Source organism: Dipodomys ordii, unplaced genomic scaffold (genome assembly GCF_000151885.1).
Source record: "Dipodomys ordii isolate 6190 unplaced genomic scaffold, Dord_2.0 Scaffold17, whole genome shotgun sequence".
Taxonomy (NCBI): domain Eukaryota; kingdom Metazoa; phylum Chordata; class Mammalia; order Rodentia; family Heteromyidae; genus Dipodomys; species Dipodomys ordii.
Genome location: NW_012267233.1, coordinates 15,181,542 through 15,197,072, shown reverse-complemented (window position 1 = coordinate 15,197,072; position 15,531 = coordinate 15,181,542). Strand labels below are relative to the sequence as shown.

Here is a 15,531-nt window from a genome sequence, read left to right as displayed (position 1 = left end):
ATTTGGTGTTTAGTTCTTAGACAGGGTCTTCCTGGGTAGTCCAGGATGGTCTCCAATTTATCATGATCTGGTCTCAACTTCCCAAGTGCTGTAATTACAGGCATGCAGTACCACACCTAGCTACATTCTTTTTTTTTTTTTTTTAATTATAAGTATTCACAAACAATAATGTTTATTTGATAGAACTGAAATATACTTTTCCTCAAGCAGATTCAGATCTGTCAGTAGGCAATGACCCTTAAAATTCTTCAGGGCTTGGGGCTGGGAAGATGGCTCAGTGGTAGAGTGCTTGCTTTGCATGCATGAGGCCTTGGGTTCAATTCCTCAGCACCACATAAACAGAACCAGCTGGAAGTAGCGCTATGGCTCCAGTGATAGAGCGCTAGCCTTGAGCTAAAGAGCTGAGGGACAGCACCCAGGCCCAGAGTTCAAGCTCCACACTGGGGAGGAGCTTGTATTGAATACATAACAAACTGCTTCTTGTGTTTGGCAAGTTACCTGTCTCCAGTGTGCCGTAAGAATAGGACTACCATATAAATTAATAAATTACTTTTTGTGTGTTTTTTGATTTTTGTATTGTAGCTTGGACACCTTTTGGCAGCCACATGCAAAGAACTTCCAGGCCCTAAAGAAAGTAGACGGACAGCTAAAGATCTTTGGGAAGTTGTTGTTCAAATCTGTAGTGTGTCTAATCAGCACAAAAGAGGAAATGATGGCAGAGTTAGTTTAATAAAGCAGAGAGAATCTACATTAGGCATAATGTATCGGTATGTATTGATTTATTTTTATCAATCACAGTTTTTGAGCTTTCATTATACACTTGTAACAGTTTTAACAACATCTACAGTTATTCTGTATATCATGGAAGATATATAATTCTAAGACTTCTACAGTGATTCTTCATGGACACTTTTGGAAATTTCTTCTATCAATAATGTAATCAACATGAAATCAGAATGGTTGGATAGTATGAGGAATTCTCATGTGATTAAAGCGGAGGAAATGTTTCCCTGGTTTATTATAACAGTCATAATAACTAATTCATATGTGCAAACTAGAGTTAGTAAATCTTCCTCTATAATTATTATTGTTCTCTTTTCAATATGTGATATTGAATATATATAAATTTTATTTTTGTAGGAGTGAACTGCTTTCTTTTATCAAAAAATTACGGGTAAGTCTTATTGGTCTAATTACTATTCTGCATTTTGTAGAATGACTTTAAAATATTGAGTGTTTCAAGGGCTAGTTAGATTCTTAAGTGACTTGTTACTTGAGGCAAAGTGACCCACACCTGTAATTCTAGATATTTCAGAGACAGAAATTGGAAGGATCAAGACTAGCCTAGGTGAAGTTTTTGAGATTGATCTCAACTGATAAATGCTAGACATGGTGGTAAGTGCTTGTCACCCTAGCTATGCAGGAAGTATAAATAGGAGAATTATGGTCCATCTGTCCCAGGCATAAAAATGTGACCCCATTAACAAAGCAATAACAACTGGAGACATGACTCACCTGGTAAAGCTCCTGCCTAGTCCCTGAGTTGAAATTTTACACTGCTTGCCCACACACACATCACCCCTTGATATGCATACATATAATTTACCTTACAGAAAATGAAAAAATATGAATGCAAAATTTTATTTTACATTTATCATCGTGTTTTAATCAATAGAACAGTACTTTTTTGTTGCTCATGGGGCTTGAACTTAAGGTCTGGGCACTGTCTCTGAGCTCTTTCACTCAGGGCTAATGCTCTATCACATTGAGCCACAACTCCACTTTTTCTAGTGGTTAATTGGAGATAAGGGTCTTACAGACCTTCCTACCTGGGCTGGCTTTGAACCATGATCCTCTGATCTTAGCCTCCTGGGATCTAGGATTACAGACGTGAGCCACTAGGGTCTGGTAGCATAACAGGTATTTTTGAAATTGTAAAGATGTCTCCAGAATACAGCTGAATGTGTAAAATCTATCTCTATTTTCTGAATGATAGGATTAATGTCATTTTAATACAATGGTTATAGCCTAGGTTTCATCCTTTAAATCTTATTTTAAGGAAGAAAAGATGACCTCTTTTGGAGATAGCTAGAAATACTAGTTTAAAGTGATTAAAAAAAAAAAATCTTAAGAGGATGGCTGGGGGTGGGGTGGGGTGGGGCGGTAGCTAGTGGAGTGTTTACTAGCCATGCTGCCCTACCTTTGATGCCTAGCACTGCCTTTTTCTTCAAAAAAAGGTGCTACGATGAGTTGAGCCTGGAGGTAGTACCATAAGGTATAGGGCTAAATGGTCATTTCAGTGCAAATTGTGTGCTGTGGGGTTTTTTTTTAAGTTTTTTTTTCTCCAAATATTTCTTTATTGAGATTAAGTGATTACATAAATTTCACAGTACTGTGGCATCATTATACTTAGCTAAAATCACAAACTCCTTTTCATCTTCACAATAATATTCTCTTAATCTACAAAGTTTATGAATTCTACAAACTTTAACAATAGTATTATTTGTACTAAATCCGGGGATATGTACATTTCTTTCCTTTTGTTCAGTGTCAGCTGTTCCTCTTTCTCTCTCATCCCTCCCTCCCATCACCACCCTTGAGTTAGTTGCTTAGTTCACTTTCATCAATGTCCAGTGCAGCTGATAGGCCCGACTGCTGTATTCTTTCACCTGCTTTCCTCTGATTCTGTGCCCTCCTCCCAGCTTTCCTGTGATGTGCGTGTATATACACCGTATTTTTAATTAAAGTTTAAAATTAAAATTAAAATGTATTTATAATTATTTATTTTGTGCCAATTCTGGCATTTGATCTCAGGGCCTAGATGCTATCTCTGAGCTTTTAATTTTCTTTTGCTCAAGGATAGCAATCTACCCTTGAGCCACAGCTCTGCTTTTGGTTTTATGGTCAGTTAATTGGAATAATTGTCTCATGGACTTTCCTGTTTGTGCTGGCTTTGAATCTTGATCTTCAGATCTTATCCCTTGAGTAACTAGAATTATAGGTGTAAGCCATTGTCACCTGACTTATTTTATTTTATTTTATTTTTGTCGGTCATGGGGCTTGAACTCTGGGCCTGGGCGCTGTCCCTCAGCTCTTCAGCTCAAGGCTAGCGCTCTACCACTTGAGCTATAGCGCCACTTCCGGTTTTCTGGTGGTTTATTGGAGATAGGAGTCTCACGGTCTCTCCTGCCCAGGCTGGCTTTGAACCTCGATCCTCAGATCTCAGCCTCCTGAGTAGCTAGGATTACAGGCGTGAGCCACCAGCAACCTGCTTACCTGACTTAATTTAAACCAAAAAAGATATTAAGCTTTCAGAAGGGTGTTTTTGTTTGTTTTTTTGTGGGTTGTGGGGCTTGAACTCTGGGCCTGGGAACTGTTCTGAGCTCTTCAGCTCAAGGTAAGTGCTCTACTGCTTGAGCCACAGGCCCACTTCCCATTTTCTAGTGGTTAATTAGAGATAAGAGTCTCACAGACTTTCCTTTTCTAGGCTGGCTTTGAGCCGTGATCCTCAGATCTCAGCCTCCTGAGTAGCTAGGATTATAGGCATGAGCCACTGGCGCTCGGTGGTTTTTTTTTTTTTTTAAGAAAATACATGGTGTCTTTGACATTGTCAGGATAAATAAATAAGTAAATAATAAATAAATTACAGATATATGTATATATATGTATATCTATTTGATGAAGTCGTATAAAGTTTGAACTCTGGTCTTTGTGCTTCTTTGGCAGCATGCTATTATTTGAGCCATGTAATGCCCATACACACTAAAGCAGTCTGTTTTCTTTCTCATAGGAACCATTGGTTTTGACTATTATTTTGTCACTCTTTGTGAAACTTCACAATGTCCGGGTCAGTATTTTATAATCTCATTTAAGAAATATTTGAAAAAACTTCCTTTGTAAATCTCACAGTTGAAAAATAGCCTTTTTTCTTTTTCTTTTTTAAAGGAAGACATTGTGAATGATATCACAGCTGAGCACATTTCTATTTGGCCATCTTCCATTCCCAAGTAAGTACTTTATGATTTTTTTTAAATTTCATTTTTTTCTCAAAGTGATGTACAGAGGGGTTACAGTTACATAAGTAATGTAATAAGTACAAGCTGGGTACTAGTGGCTCACGCCTGTAATCCTAGCTAGCTACTCATGAGGCTGAGATCTGAGGATTGTGGTTCAAAGCCAGCTTAGTCAAGTTAAGTCTGTGAGACTCTTATCTCCAATAAACCACCAGAAAACCGGAAGTGGCCCTGTGGCTCATATGGTAGGGCTCTCGCCTTGACCTAAATTGCAGAGGGACAATGCTCAGGCCCAAAGTTCAAGCCCCATGACTGACCAAAAAAAAAAAGTGCATTTCTTGAAAACTTGTTATCCCTTCCCTTTTTTTCCCACTCCTTCCCCCATCTCCCCCAGTCTTCCCCGAAGTTGTATAAAAAACATGAAACGCTTCACGAATTTGCATGTCATTCTTGCACAGGGGTCATGCTAATCTTCTGTATCATTCCAATTTTAGTACATGTGCTCCCGAAGCGAGCACTGTATGGCTTTTTAGTAAATGTGTTTTTTGTAATTTAGAAATCCTTATTGATGGTAGATATCTTTAGATAATGTAGTTAAAAGACCACACATCTCAGGATTTTACAAACAACTCTGTTTCTCTGTTATTTTAATTGTCTTCCTAAAAATAAGCCAGGCATGGTAGGTGGTGCAGGCACGTAATCCTGGCTCTTGGGGGGCTGTGATCAGGAAGATTGCAGCTTCAGGTTCAGCTGGGCAAGTTTAAGGCCTGTCTGAGGTACACAGCAAAACTCTGAAAACAACAAAAAAGAATTACAGGTAAAACATCCCCTTTTATTTATTTTTATTTATTTATTTATTTATTTTTGCCAGTCATGTTGTCTGAACTCTGGGTCTGGGCACTGCCCCTCAGCTCTTCAGCTCAAGGCTAATGCTTTACCACTCAAGCCACAGCACCACTTCAGCTTTTTCTGCCTATGTGGTGCTGAGGAATGGAACCCAGGACCTCATGCATGCAAGGCAAGCACTCTACCACTGAGCCACCTTCCCAGCCCCTTTTCTTTCTTTTTTTTTTTTGTCTGAGATTGGAACTTGTACACGGTATCTGGCACTTTTGTTTACTGAGTGGTGCTTTACCATCTGAGCCATGCCTCCAGTGCCAACTTCTTTTGTCAGGCCTGGGACTTGAACTCAGGCCTGGGCACTGTCTCTGAGCTTTTTTTGCTCAGGACTAGCAGTATACTACTTTGAGCCATAGCTCCACTTCTGGTTGTCTGGTGGTTAAGAGAGATTAGAGTCTCACAGACTTTCTTGTCCAGACTGGATTTGAACTGTGACTCTCAGATCTTAGCCTCCTGAATAGCTAGGATGCAGGCATGAACGACTAGTGCCCACTCCCTGGGATCAGAGTTAAAACTTAAGGCCTCATGCCTGTTTGGGTAATAGTCTACCAGTTGAGCCAATTCTCCAGCCTAACATAGTTCTAAAGGTGGATGGACATAAAGTATTTGACCTCCAGATAGAAAAGAAGGTCTAAGTGGCTCTGATTATCTATGTGTAGAATTGGAAAATCAACTACCCATTTGAAAACAACGTTTCATAATTCCTTGTTCTAATACTGTGATTATCAGTGTCTCTCTTAGTTGCTATAGAAACTTAATTGCTTAAGAAATCCTCTCTTACTTCCCTCACTTGAGTTGTTTTTTTTTTGTCGGTCGTGGGGCTTGAACTCTGAGCTCGGGCGCTGTTCCTGCGCTCTTCAGCTCAAGGTGAGCACTCTACCACTTGAGCCACAGGGCCACTTCTGGTTTTCTAGTGGTTTATTGGAGATAAGAATCTCACGGACTTTCCTGCCTGGGCTGGCTTTGAACCGGGATCCTCATATCTCAGCCTCCTGAGTAGCTAGAATTATAGGCATGAGCCACCAGCGCCCGGCCTCACTTGAGAATTTTATTTTATTTATTTTTTTTGAGTCCGGTCGTGGGGCCTGAGCTCTAGGCCTGGGCGCTGTCCCTCAGCTCTTCAGCTCAAGGCTAGCGCTCTACCACTTGAGCCACAGCGCCACTTCTGGCTTTTTTTTTCTTTTTGCTTATGTGGTGCTGAGGAATCTAACCCAGGGCCTCATGCATGCTAGGCATGCATGAGTAAGCAGGCAATAAAGCAAGAACATGACTTTCTTCCATTTTCATTGTAGAGATTAGAGAGTTTTGGAAGTGAGGTCTGTGGCTTGAGTGGTAGAGCATCAGCCTTGAGTGATAGCATTAGGACCTGAATTCAAGCCCCAGTACTGGTACCAAAAAGAGAGAGACTGGAGAGTCAGAGTGAATGGGTAACTCTGCCCTCTACTTACTAAGACTTGTTTCCCAAACCAGTACCATTCTTTTTTTTTTTCCCCCCCGGTTGTGGGACTTGAACTCAGCCTGGGCCCTGTCTCTCAGCAATTCAGCTCAAGGCTAGCGCTCTACCACTTGAGCTACAGCCCCACTTCTGATTTTCTGGTGGTTTATTGGAGATAAGAGTTTCATGGACTTTCCTGCCCGGGTTGGCTTTGAACCTGGATCCTCAGATCTCAGCCTCCTGAGTAGCTAGGATTACAGGCGTGAGCCACCAGCGCCCAGCTCCAAAGCAGTACCATTCTTTGATAATTGAAGTATAGATGTTTCATAACACCATGACTTCAAGATTTCCTACTATTGTGTTTCTAATTTTCACATAAATTTGTTATATTCCATGACAGTCTGAGGATTAAGCTTCATGGCCTTAAGGGTGGTAGGTAGTTACTACCACTGAGCTGCATTCACAACCTCCAATTTTTGCTTTATTAACTGGTGGCATTGATGCTTATGTTTTTCACTTCTTTAGTTTAAGCTTAGACTGTAATGATTGATTTCCAGTTTTTTATAAATGCAACAAAGGAGTAATTAATTGAATGATATCAAAACCCCCACTCAACTAGGTGTATGACCTTTGATAGCTTGTTTTTGTGTCAATTCTCCATCTTTACAATGGATACGAGTAGCATTTACTGCAGAATTGTGAGTGCTAATTTAGTTAATATGTTTTCTAAGACAGATGACCCCTCAGGTCAACAGAAGTACTTTGTTCAAATTCATCTTGTAATGATAGGGCATGACTTGAACCTCAAGTGTTTCTGAATCTATGGTCTGAGCTTTACTGCTTCCTGGAGGGAAGAGGCAACAGCTGTGTTTCTTGGGTACTGGCCTGGGTTTTATCTTTACAGTTTTTATCTACAGTTTTTATCCTATAGTTCTATATTCTGGTTCCCTGCCTTCAGAGTTCTATGTTGCTCAGGCTCAGAGCAGCTGGCTCTGCTCCTTGCCCTTTTCTTGACTTTGTTGCGGTGATAAACACTAAGTAATATATTCGCCACATCTAACCCCTGACTACATTTGGGGTTATTTATCTTTGGAAGAAACTTTAGGTAGATTTTAGGTCACACGGTAATATTGTTAGTGTTTGATGGGTTTTAGGTAACATTACTTAAAAAGTATTTGAGGAAATGATGGGTCTCTCTTTTATTGATTGTAAGTTATGCTAATAGTAGAGGAAAGGCTTTTATTATATTTATGCCCACTGACATACTGAGTTTTTTTATATATATACATTTATAGATGTGAAATTAGCTTTTAAAGTAAAAATTAATATTGAATATCTTCCCTTTAGCCTCCAGTCTGTAGACTTTGAAGCTGTAGCAATCACGGTGAAGGAGCTAGTTCGATATGCACTTAGTATAAATCCAAACAACCATTCCTGGTTAATTATTCAAGCAGACATTTATTTTGGTAAGTGAGATATTGATCGTCGTGTATTTTGTTAAAAGCTCTTAAAAGGAAAAGTCAATATATTATGCATTTATTTTTAAGAATTACTGATTTTTTTCTTGGTAAAGAGTGAATAAAACTGAATTGTTTCTTTTGTGTGTGTGTGAGCAATAATGGGGTTTAACTTCAGGGCCTTTCACTTGGTAGTAGGCAGATACTGTACCACAGAGCTATTTCTTCATCCCCTGTAAGGACTGATTATATTTTAATAGGTCTCACTTCCTCCCTGGCCTATTAACTGCATTGTAATCTACCTTTTTTTAAGCCTTTTTTAAAGCCTGGCTGGGATTGTAGGACAACCATTTCTTGCTTTATTCTCTTGAGATAGTTGCAGGATTTTTCTGCCCCACGCTTTATCTGGAACCTTGATCTGCCCAATCTCAGCTTCTCTTGTAGCTACAATGACAGGTGTATGCTACTATGTCCAGCTATCATTTGAGAAAGAGATCTTCTGAACTTTCTGTCTAGGCTTGTCTTGAACCATGATTTACCAATTTTTCTTCTAGAATAGGTAGTGTTATAGGTGTGTCACTGGTACCCAACATAGGCATTTTTAAGTATAGATCCTTTGCTTTAGATGTTTTTAATTTTATATTGACAACTTATTTTTTATATTGATTATTTTTTGGTGAGTATTGATTAATTCTTCTTTTTTTCTATTGGTCCTGGGGCTTGAACTCAGGACCTGGGTAGTGTCCCTGAGCCTCTTTGCGCTCAAGACTAGCATTCCACCACTTGAGCCACAGTGCTACTTCCAGCTTTTTTTTTTTTTTTTTTTGGTCGGTCGTGGGGCTTGAATTCTGGGCCTGTGTGCTGTCCCTCAGCTCTTCAGCTCAAGGCTAGCACTCTACTGCTTGAGCCAAAGCACCATTTCCAGTTTTCTAGTGGTTTATTGAGGTTAAGAGTCTCACAGAGTTTCCTGCCCGGGCTGGCTTTGAACTGTGATCCTCAGATCTCAGCCCCCTGAGTAGTTAGGATTACAAGTGTGAGCCACTGGCGCTCGGCACTTCCAGCTTTTTCTGAGTAGTTTATTAGAGATAAGAGTCTAATGGACTTTCCTGTGCCAACTGGCTTCAAACCATGACCCTCAGATCTCAGACTCCTGAGTAGCGAGGATTACAGGCGTGGGCCACTGGTGCCTGGCTCAAGGCTAGCCCTCTACCACTTGAGCCACAGCGCCACTTCAGGCTTTTTTTGTTTTTGCTTATGTGGTGCTGAGGAATGGAACCCAGGGTCTCATGCATGCCACGCATCCCAGACCCTGGATTTTTTTTTTAATCCAAGAAGTTACTTAAACATCCTTAAGGATTATCCAAGAAGTTGCTTATTTGTAAGAAGTTTTATTTGTAAAATTTCAACATTTCTCTGGATGTTCCTGGCTATAATTTGTATCCTTGGAAATGGAATTCCACTCCCTCATCATCCCTCTGCCCATGACTCCTAAAGTACATATCAATTACATGTAGCAGAATTTTCATACGTATATGACAGTTCTACAATATCTTTTTACTATACAGACAGTTTCTGACTGTTGTCATTTCAGGATCAGTGTTTTAGGAGTTGGCATATGTACTTGCTGGTCCTTGAGCTAGAATTCAGGGCCTGGGCACTGTTCCTGAGTTTTTTTTTGTCCTTAAGCATAGCACTCTACCACTTGAACTAGAGCTTCACTTCCAGTTTTTGAGTGCAGATAAGAGTCTTATGGACTTTTCTGCTTGGGCTGAGATCCTCAGATCTCAGCCTCCTGAGTAGCTGGGATTACAAGTATAAGCCACTGGCACCCAGCATGAGTTGATTTTTTTTGGTGGGGGGGAGAGAGGTTGTTCATGGGACTTCAACTCTGGGCCTGGGCGCTGTCCCTCAGCTCTTCAGCTCAAGGCGAGCGCTCTACCACTTGAGCCATAGTGCCACTTCCAACCTTTTCTGTGTATGTGATGCTGAGGATTGGAACTCAGGGCCTCATGCATGCAAGGCACTCTACCACTGATCCACCTTCCCAGCCCCTGATTTTTTTTTTTAAGAGTACAACATTTAAAGGTGGAAAGAAAAGTTTAGTGAACGTCCATGTATTTGTTATTTAGCTTAAATAGAACCAACTGTCTTTTCTGTACTACTTTTATCATTTTCTCTCCAAATTATGTTGAAGCAATTGTTTTTTAATTTTTAGTTTTTTTCCCCATCCCCTAAAGATGTTATCATCAAGACTTTAATATCTGACAGATTTTGAACTTTATATACTGATATACAGATTCAAAATTTAAACACAGGAAATAAATATTTCCATATAGTAAAATTCTGTACTATTTTTTGTTCTATTATCATTTTCTTTTTTTCTGGTGGTACTGGAGTTTGAGCTCATAGATTTGTACTTTACAACTAAATTTAGTGAGAAATACAACTTAGATTTTTGGCTAATAAGTTTTAGGAGACAAAACTTTTTTTAAAGACTTTTTTTTCTTAGTAATATCCTGAATCTATATAAAGTTTTATTCTTTATCTATGGGTTACATCAGCTTTTGCTAATTTCTGTAGTTATACCTAATTCTTACAAAAGATGCTATTTCTTCCACTTCTTATTTATGACAAAGAATTATTTTCTTTTCCTGCTTTAGCAACAAACCAGTATTCAGCAGCACTTCACTATTATCTCCAGGCAGGAGCTGTGTGTTCTGATTTCTTTAATAAGGCTGTACCCCCTGATGTTTATACAGATCAGGTGAGTCTTTGTAGATTTGCTTGCTTTTTTTTTTTATTGTAAAGATACTGTATAGAGGGGTGACAGTTACATGAATAAGGTAATGAGTCCATTTCCTATCGAGCATTGTCACTCCCTCCTTTGTTTTACCCCCTATCCTTTCCTGTTCTACCTCCCTAACTCTTCCCCCTAGATTTGCTTTCTTCTTGCTTACTTTTTACATGTTTTTCTTCCTTAGCAGCTTTTTGACTGAACTTAGCCATTAGTTAACATGTGATTATTGGTCTAGATCAAGTTGCTATCCATATTTTTAATGCCCATATTCACAAATGATTCATAAATTCACTTTGATTTTCCCAAAACACCTCAAACTCAACCTGTCCATAACTGACTTGTGTCTTTTCTATACTCCCCTCATAACAAATTGACCTGGCTTTCCTAAAAGTCTCCAACATAGTAAATATTTTAATCCATTTGAGTTATCCAATCCAAAATCTTGAACATCGTAGTTAATGCTCTTGATCCTGCTGGCAACTGATATCCTGCCGACAACTGATATAAACTCAACTTTTTTCTCTATTGTTTCTATCTCCTGAATTCCTAATTTTTTTCCTTATTGTGTGTTTTTTGATATGCATAGACAAATGATTACTACAAGCTAGTTCTATTACCTTCCATAGTTACCTTTTTATGTGTGTGGGATAAACACCTAAATTCTACTAGCAAATTTTTAGTATACAGTATAGTATTATCATTTTATGATTCTGTGTATCAAACCTAGACTTACCCATACTAGGCAACTGCTCTACCACTGAGTTACCTAGTATTATTGTTTTTTTTGGGGGGGGGGTCCGGTCGTGGGGCCTGAACTCTGGGTCTGGGTGCTGTCCCTCAGCTCTTCAGCTCAAGGCTAGCGCTCTTTTTGCTTATGTGGTGCTGAGGAATCAAACCCAGGGCCTCAGGCATGCAAAGCAAGCGCTCTACCACTGAGCCACCTTCCCAGCCCCCTAGTATTATTATAGTATTATTAACTATGTTATGTTGAATACTAAAGTCTCTGGACTCATTTTCCCTAATAACAAATTTGTGCCTGTTGATCTATTCTCCATTTCCACCTTTGATATCAGTTTTTGTTCATTTTCTGTTTTTTTTCTGGTTGTGGGGCTTGAACTCAAGTCCTTGAGCTCTTTTGCTCAGAACTAGTGTTTTACTGCTGTGAGCCACAGTTCTACTTCTGGTTTTTCAGTGGTTAATTGGAGGTAAGAGTTTCACACAGACTTTTCTGCCCTGGCTGGCTTTGAATTGCAATCCTCAAATCTCAGCTAGAATTACAGGCTTGAGCCACTAGCACTTAACTTCGTTTTCTCTTAATATGCATTGTAGTTTCTCTGAGGCCACTAGTGTAACTTAAATGAATATTTTCAATACTTACAGTAAATAAACTTTGACATAAATGTTAGCATTTCCCCCCTTGTTTGTGTCAGTAAGGGGCTTGAACTCAGGGCCTCAAGCTCTCACTTGGCCTTTTCAGTCAAAGCTGGTGCTCTACCACTTGAGCTACACATCCATTTCCAATTTTTGGTGGTTAATTGCAGATAAGAATCTAATGTACTGGCACAGCTTGAACTCAGGTCCTTCTGCATGCCTAAGTTAGCACTTTCCCATTTGAGCCGCACATCTAGTCCTGCTTTTAAGAGATGGACTGCAGTGATTTTTTGTTTATTAATAAGTTTTTTTATTGTGAAAATACCGTACAGAGGGGTTACAATTACATGAGCAAGGAAATGAGTACATTTCTTATCAAGCATTGTTGCCTCCTCCTTTGTTTCCCCTTCCTGCCCTCCCATCTCCCCCTACCCCATGATTTTTTTTTTTAATCCCAGTTGATCTCCAACCATGATCTTCCAGATCTCAGCCTCCTGAGTAGCTGATTTACAGGCCTGAGTTCAGTGGTGCTGGCTAAGTTCAGTTTGTTTTGTTTTGGTGCATGTTCTGGAGCTTGCACTCAGAGCCTGAGTGTTTTCCTTGAGCTTTTAAAATTTGCTCAATGTTAGTTAGCACTCTGGAGCCACAGCTCCATTTGAAGCTTTTTGGTAATTGTACATAAGAATCTGACAGACTTCACAGCCTTGGCTGGCTTTGAACCACAGGGTCATCAGATCTCAGCCTTCTGAGTAGCTAGGATTACAGGTGTGACCTGGCTTAGTTTTTTTTTTTTTTTAGGGGGGTCATGGGTACTTGAACTCAGGGCCTGGGCACTGTCCCAGAGCTTTTGTGTTCAAGTCTCTACTACTTTGAGTTATAGCTCCACTTCCAGTTTTCTAATTTTAGTTGGAGATAAGAGTCTGACTGACTTCCCTACCTGGAATCTGCAGATCTCAGCCTCCTGATGAGTTGCTAGGATTTCAGAAGTGAGCCACCAATGCCCAGCTTTTTTTCCCCCTCAAATATTTCTCTATTGAGATTAAGTGATTACATAAGTTTCACAGTACTGTGGCATAGTTATACTTAGCTAAAGTTACAAACTTCTTTTCACCTTCACAATAATCATCATTATCTTAATCTATAAAGCTTATGAACCCTACAGACGTTAACAATAGAACTACTTCTACTAGATTGGGTGATGTGTACCTTTCTTTCTTTTGCTTAGTGTCAGCTGCTCCTCTTTCTCTCTCAGTTCCTCCTTCCAGCGCCAGCCTCAAGTTGATTAGTTCACATTCATCAGTTCCCAGTGCAGATGATAGGCCCCTCTGCTGTATTTGTCACCTGCTTTCCTCTGATTCTACGCCCTCTTCCCAGCGTTCCTCAGATGTGTATATTTCATATATGAGATAAAGAATATAGTCATCTAAAAATGATGCAACACATTAAGAAGAGGTCCCTTGTTTCCTGTCTTTGGGATTCTTTTCAGTCTGTATATTATTTTAGCACATATGAAGAGGTACTTGGGTATTACAATAGGGTGTTATTCTTTCAAGACTGACCTCTTTTGGTTTCACTGTATATGGGTATCTTGTTTACTTTATCTTATCTTGGTGTTTTGAATCCAGCATCTACATATCAGGGAGACCTTGTGCTGTTTGTGTTTCTCATCTTGGCCTATCTCGCCAATATGATTTGTTCTAGCTCCATCTATTCCCTGTGAATGCTTTTTTTTTTTTTTTTTTGGTTGGTTGTGGGGCCTGAACTCTTGGCCTGGGCTCTGTCCTTCAGCTCTTCAGCTTAAGGCTAGCACTCTACCACTGAGCCAGCCACCTTCCCAGCCCCCAAATGCCATTATTTTATCTAACTAATGGCTGGGCAAAATTCCATTGAATATAGGTACTACATTTTTTGGATCCATTCACCTGTAGCTGGGCATCTGGGTTGTTTCCATACTGTGGCTATTGTGAACAGTGCAGTAATGAACATGGAAGTGCAGGTGTCCTTGTTGTATTCTGGTTCCTGTTGCTCAGGGTAGATGCCTAGGAGTGATATGGTTGGGTCATATGTTTAGTTTTTTGAGGAACCTCCAGACTGCTTTCCAGAATGGTTGTGTTAGTTTACATTCCCAGCAGCTTAGTTTCAGAGCACAGTCAAACAGAATATAGAGTTTCTATACGCGCTCTGTTCTGCTTCACCCCAGGAGCTGCCTTCTGCTAATATCCTATACCAGAGTGGTACATTTGCAGTCCATGTTCATTTATTTTTGTAAATAACCATAATTTTGTTTTTGTAGGTAATAAAAAGAATGATAAAGTGCTGTTCTTTGCTGAATTGCCACACACAGGTTAGTTTGTAATACTACAGTACTGACTTGTTTTCATGTATATGTTAGGGTTTATATAAAAAGTATTGGACTATGACCGGGCGCCGGTGGCTCATGCCTGTAATCCTAGCTACTCTGAAGGCTGAGATCTGAGGAACATGGTTCAAAGCCTGCTGGGGCAAGAAGGTCCATGAGACCCTCTCTCTCCAATTAACCACCAGAAAACCAGAAGTGGTGCTCTGGCTCAAAGGGTAGAGCCTTGGACAAAAAAGCTCAGGAACAGCCCCCAGGACCTGAGTTCAAGCCCTACAACCCCCCCCCCAAAAAAAAAAAAAAAACCTCCATTGTCTCTCAAGTGGTGAATGGCTAAAGTGTGGTTTATCCAGTGAAATGCAATTCAAACATAAAAAAGGATTACAGATAGATAGATAAACCTTTAGAGACTATGCCAAATTAAGACAGACACAAAAGTCCACATATATTTGATTCTATTAATACGAAATTTCAAAACAGGCAAATATATCGAGATAGAAAGTGGATTAATGGTAATCAGAGCCTTGAGAGAGGAGGGAATGGAGAGCTACTGCTAATGGGTATGAGTCAGCTGAATACTAAACATTTTAGAACTAGATATTAGTGGTTGTATAATTTTATACTTAAACACTGATTTGTGTATTTTAAGATAAATTTTAATGTGTTTATAATGTGAAATCTTTTTGTTGTGCTGTGGATTGAATTCAGATCCAGATCCGCCTTGAATGCTAGGGAGGCACTACACCACTGAGTCATGTCTCCAAACCCCTCTTAAACTCAGGACCATGGCATTGTCCCTGAACTTTCTCGCTCAGGGCTAGTGTTCTACCACTTTGAGCCACAGCTCCACTTCTGGTTTTCTGGTGGTTAATTGGAGAGAGAGTCTTACAGACTTTCCTCAGATCTCAGCCTCCTGAGTAGCTAGGATTATAGGCATGAACATCAGAGCCCAGCTCCTCCATTTTTTTGGGGGGGTAGGGGTCCAGTTGTGGGGCCTGAACTCTGGGCCTGGGCGCTGTCCCTTAGCTCTTCAGCTTAAGGCTAGCACTCTACCACTTGAGCCACAGCGCCACTTCCGGCTTTTTTCTTTTTGCTTATGTGGTGCTGAGGAATTGAACACAGGGCTTCATGCATGCAAGGCAAGCACTCTACCACTGAGCCACCTTCCTAGCCCTCCTCCATTTTTTTGGGGGGGGGTCCAG

At 40.0% G+C, this 15,531-nt stretch overlaps 1 protein-coding gene across 1 annotated transcript in view; it reads left to right on the top strand.

Annotated features, from left to right (window-relative positions):
• Positions 1–15,531, top strand: part of Ints8 (integrator complex subunit 8) — a 61,550-nt gene that overhangs the window by 40,759 nt on the left and 5,260 nt on the right. Inside the window, exons 17-23 of the mRNA XM_013012401.1 lie at positions 583–767; positions 1,141–1,174; positions 3,791–3,847; positions 3,946–4,007; positions 7,696–7,814; positions 10,466–10,569; positions 14,267–14,317. Of these exons, the coding sequence (XP_012867855.1) occupies positions 583–767; positions 1,141–1,174; positions 3,791–3,847; positions 3,946–4,007; positions 7,696–7,814; positions 10,466–10,569; positions 14,267–14,317 (612 nt within the window). The remainder of the gene's footprint in view (positions 1–582; positions 768–1,140; positions 1,175–3,790; positions 3,848–3,945; positions 4,008–7,695; positions 7,815–10,465; positions 10,570–14,266; positions 14,318–15,531) is intronic.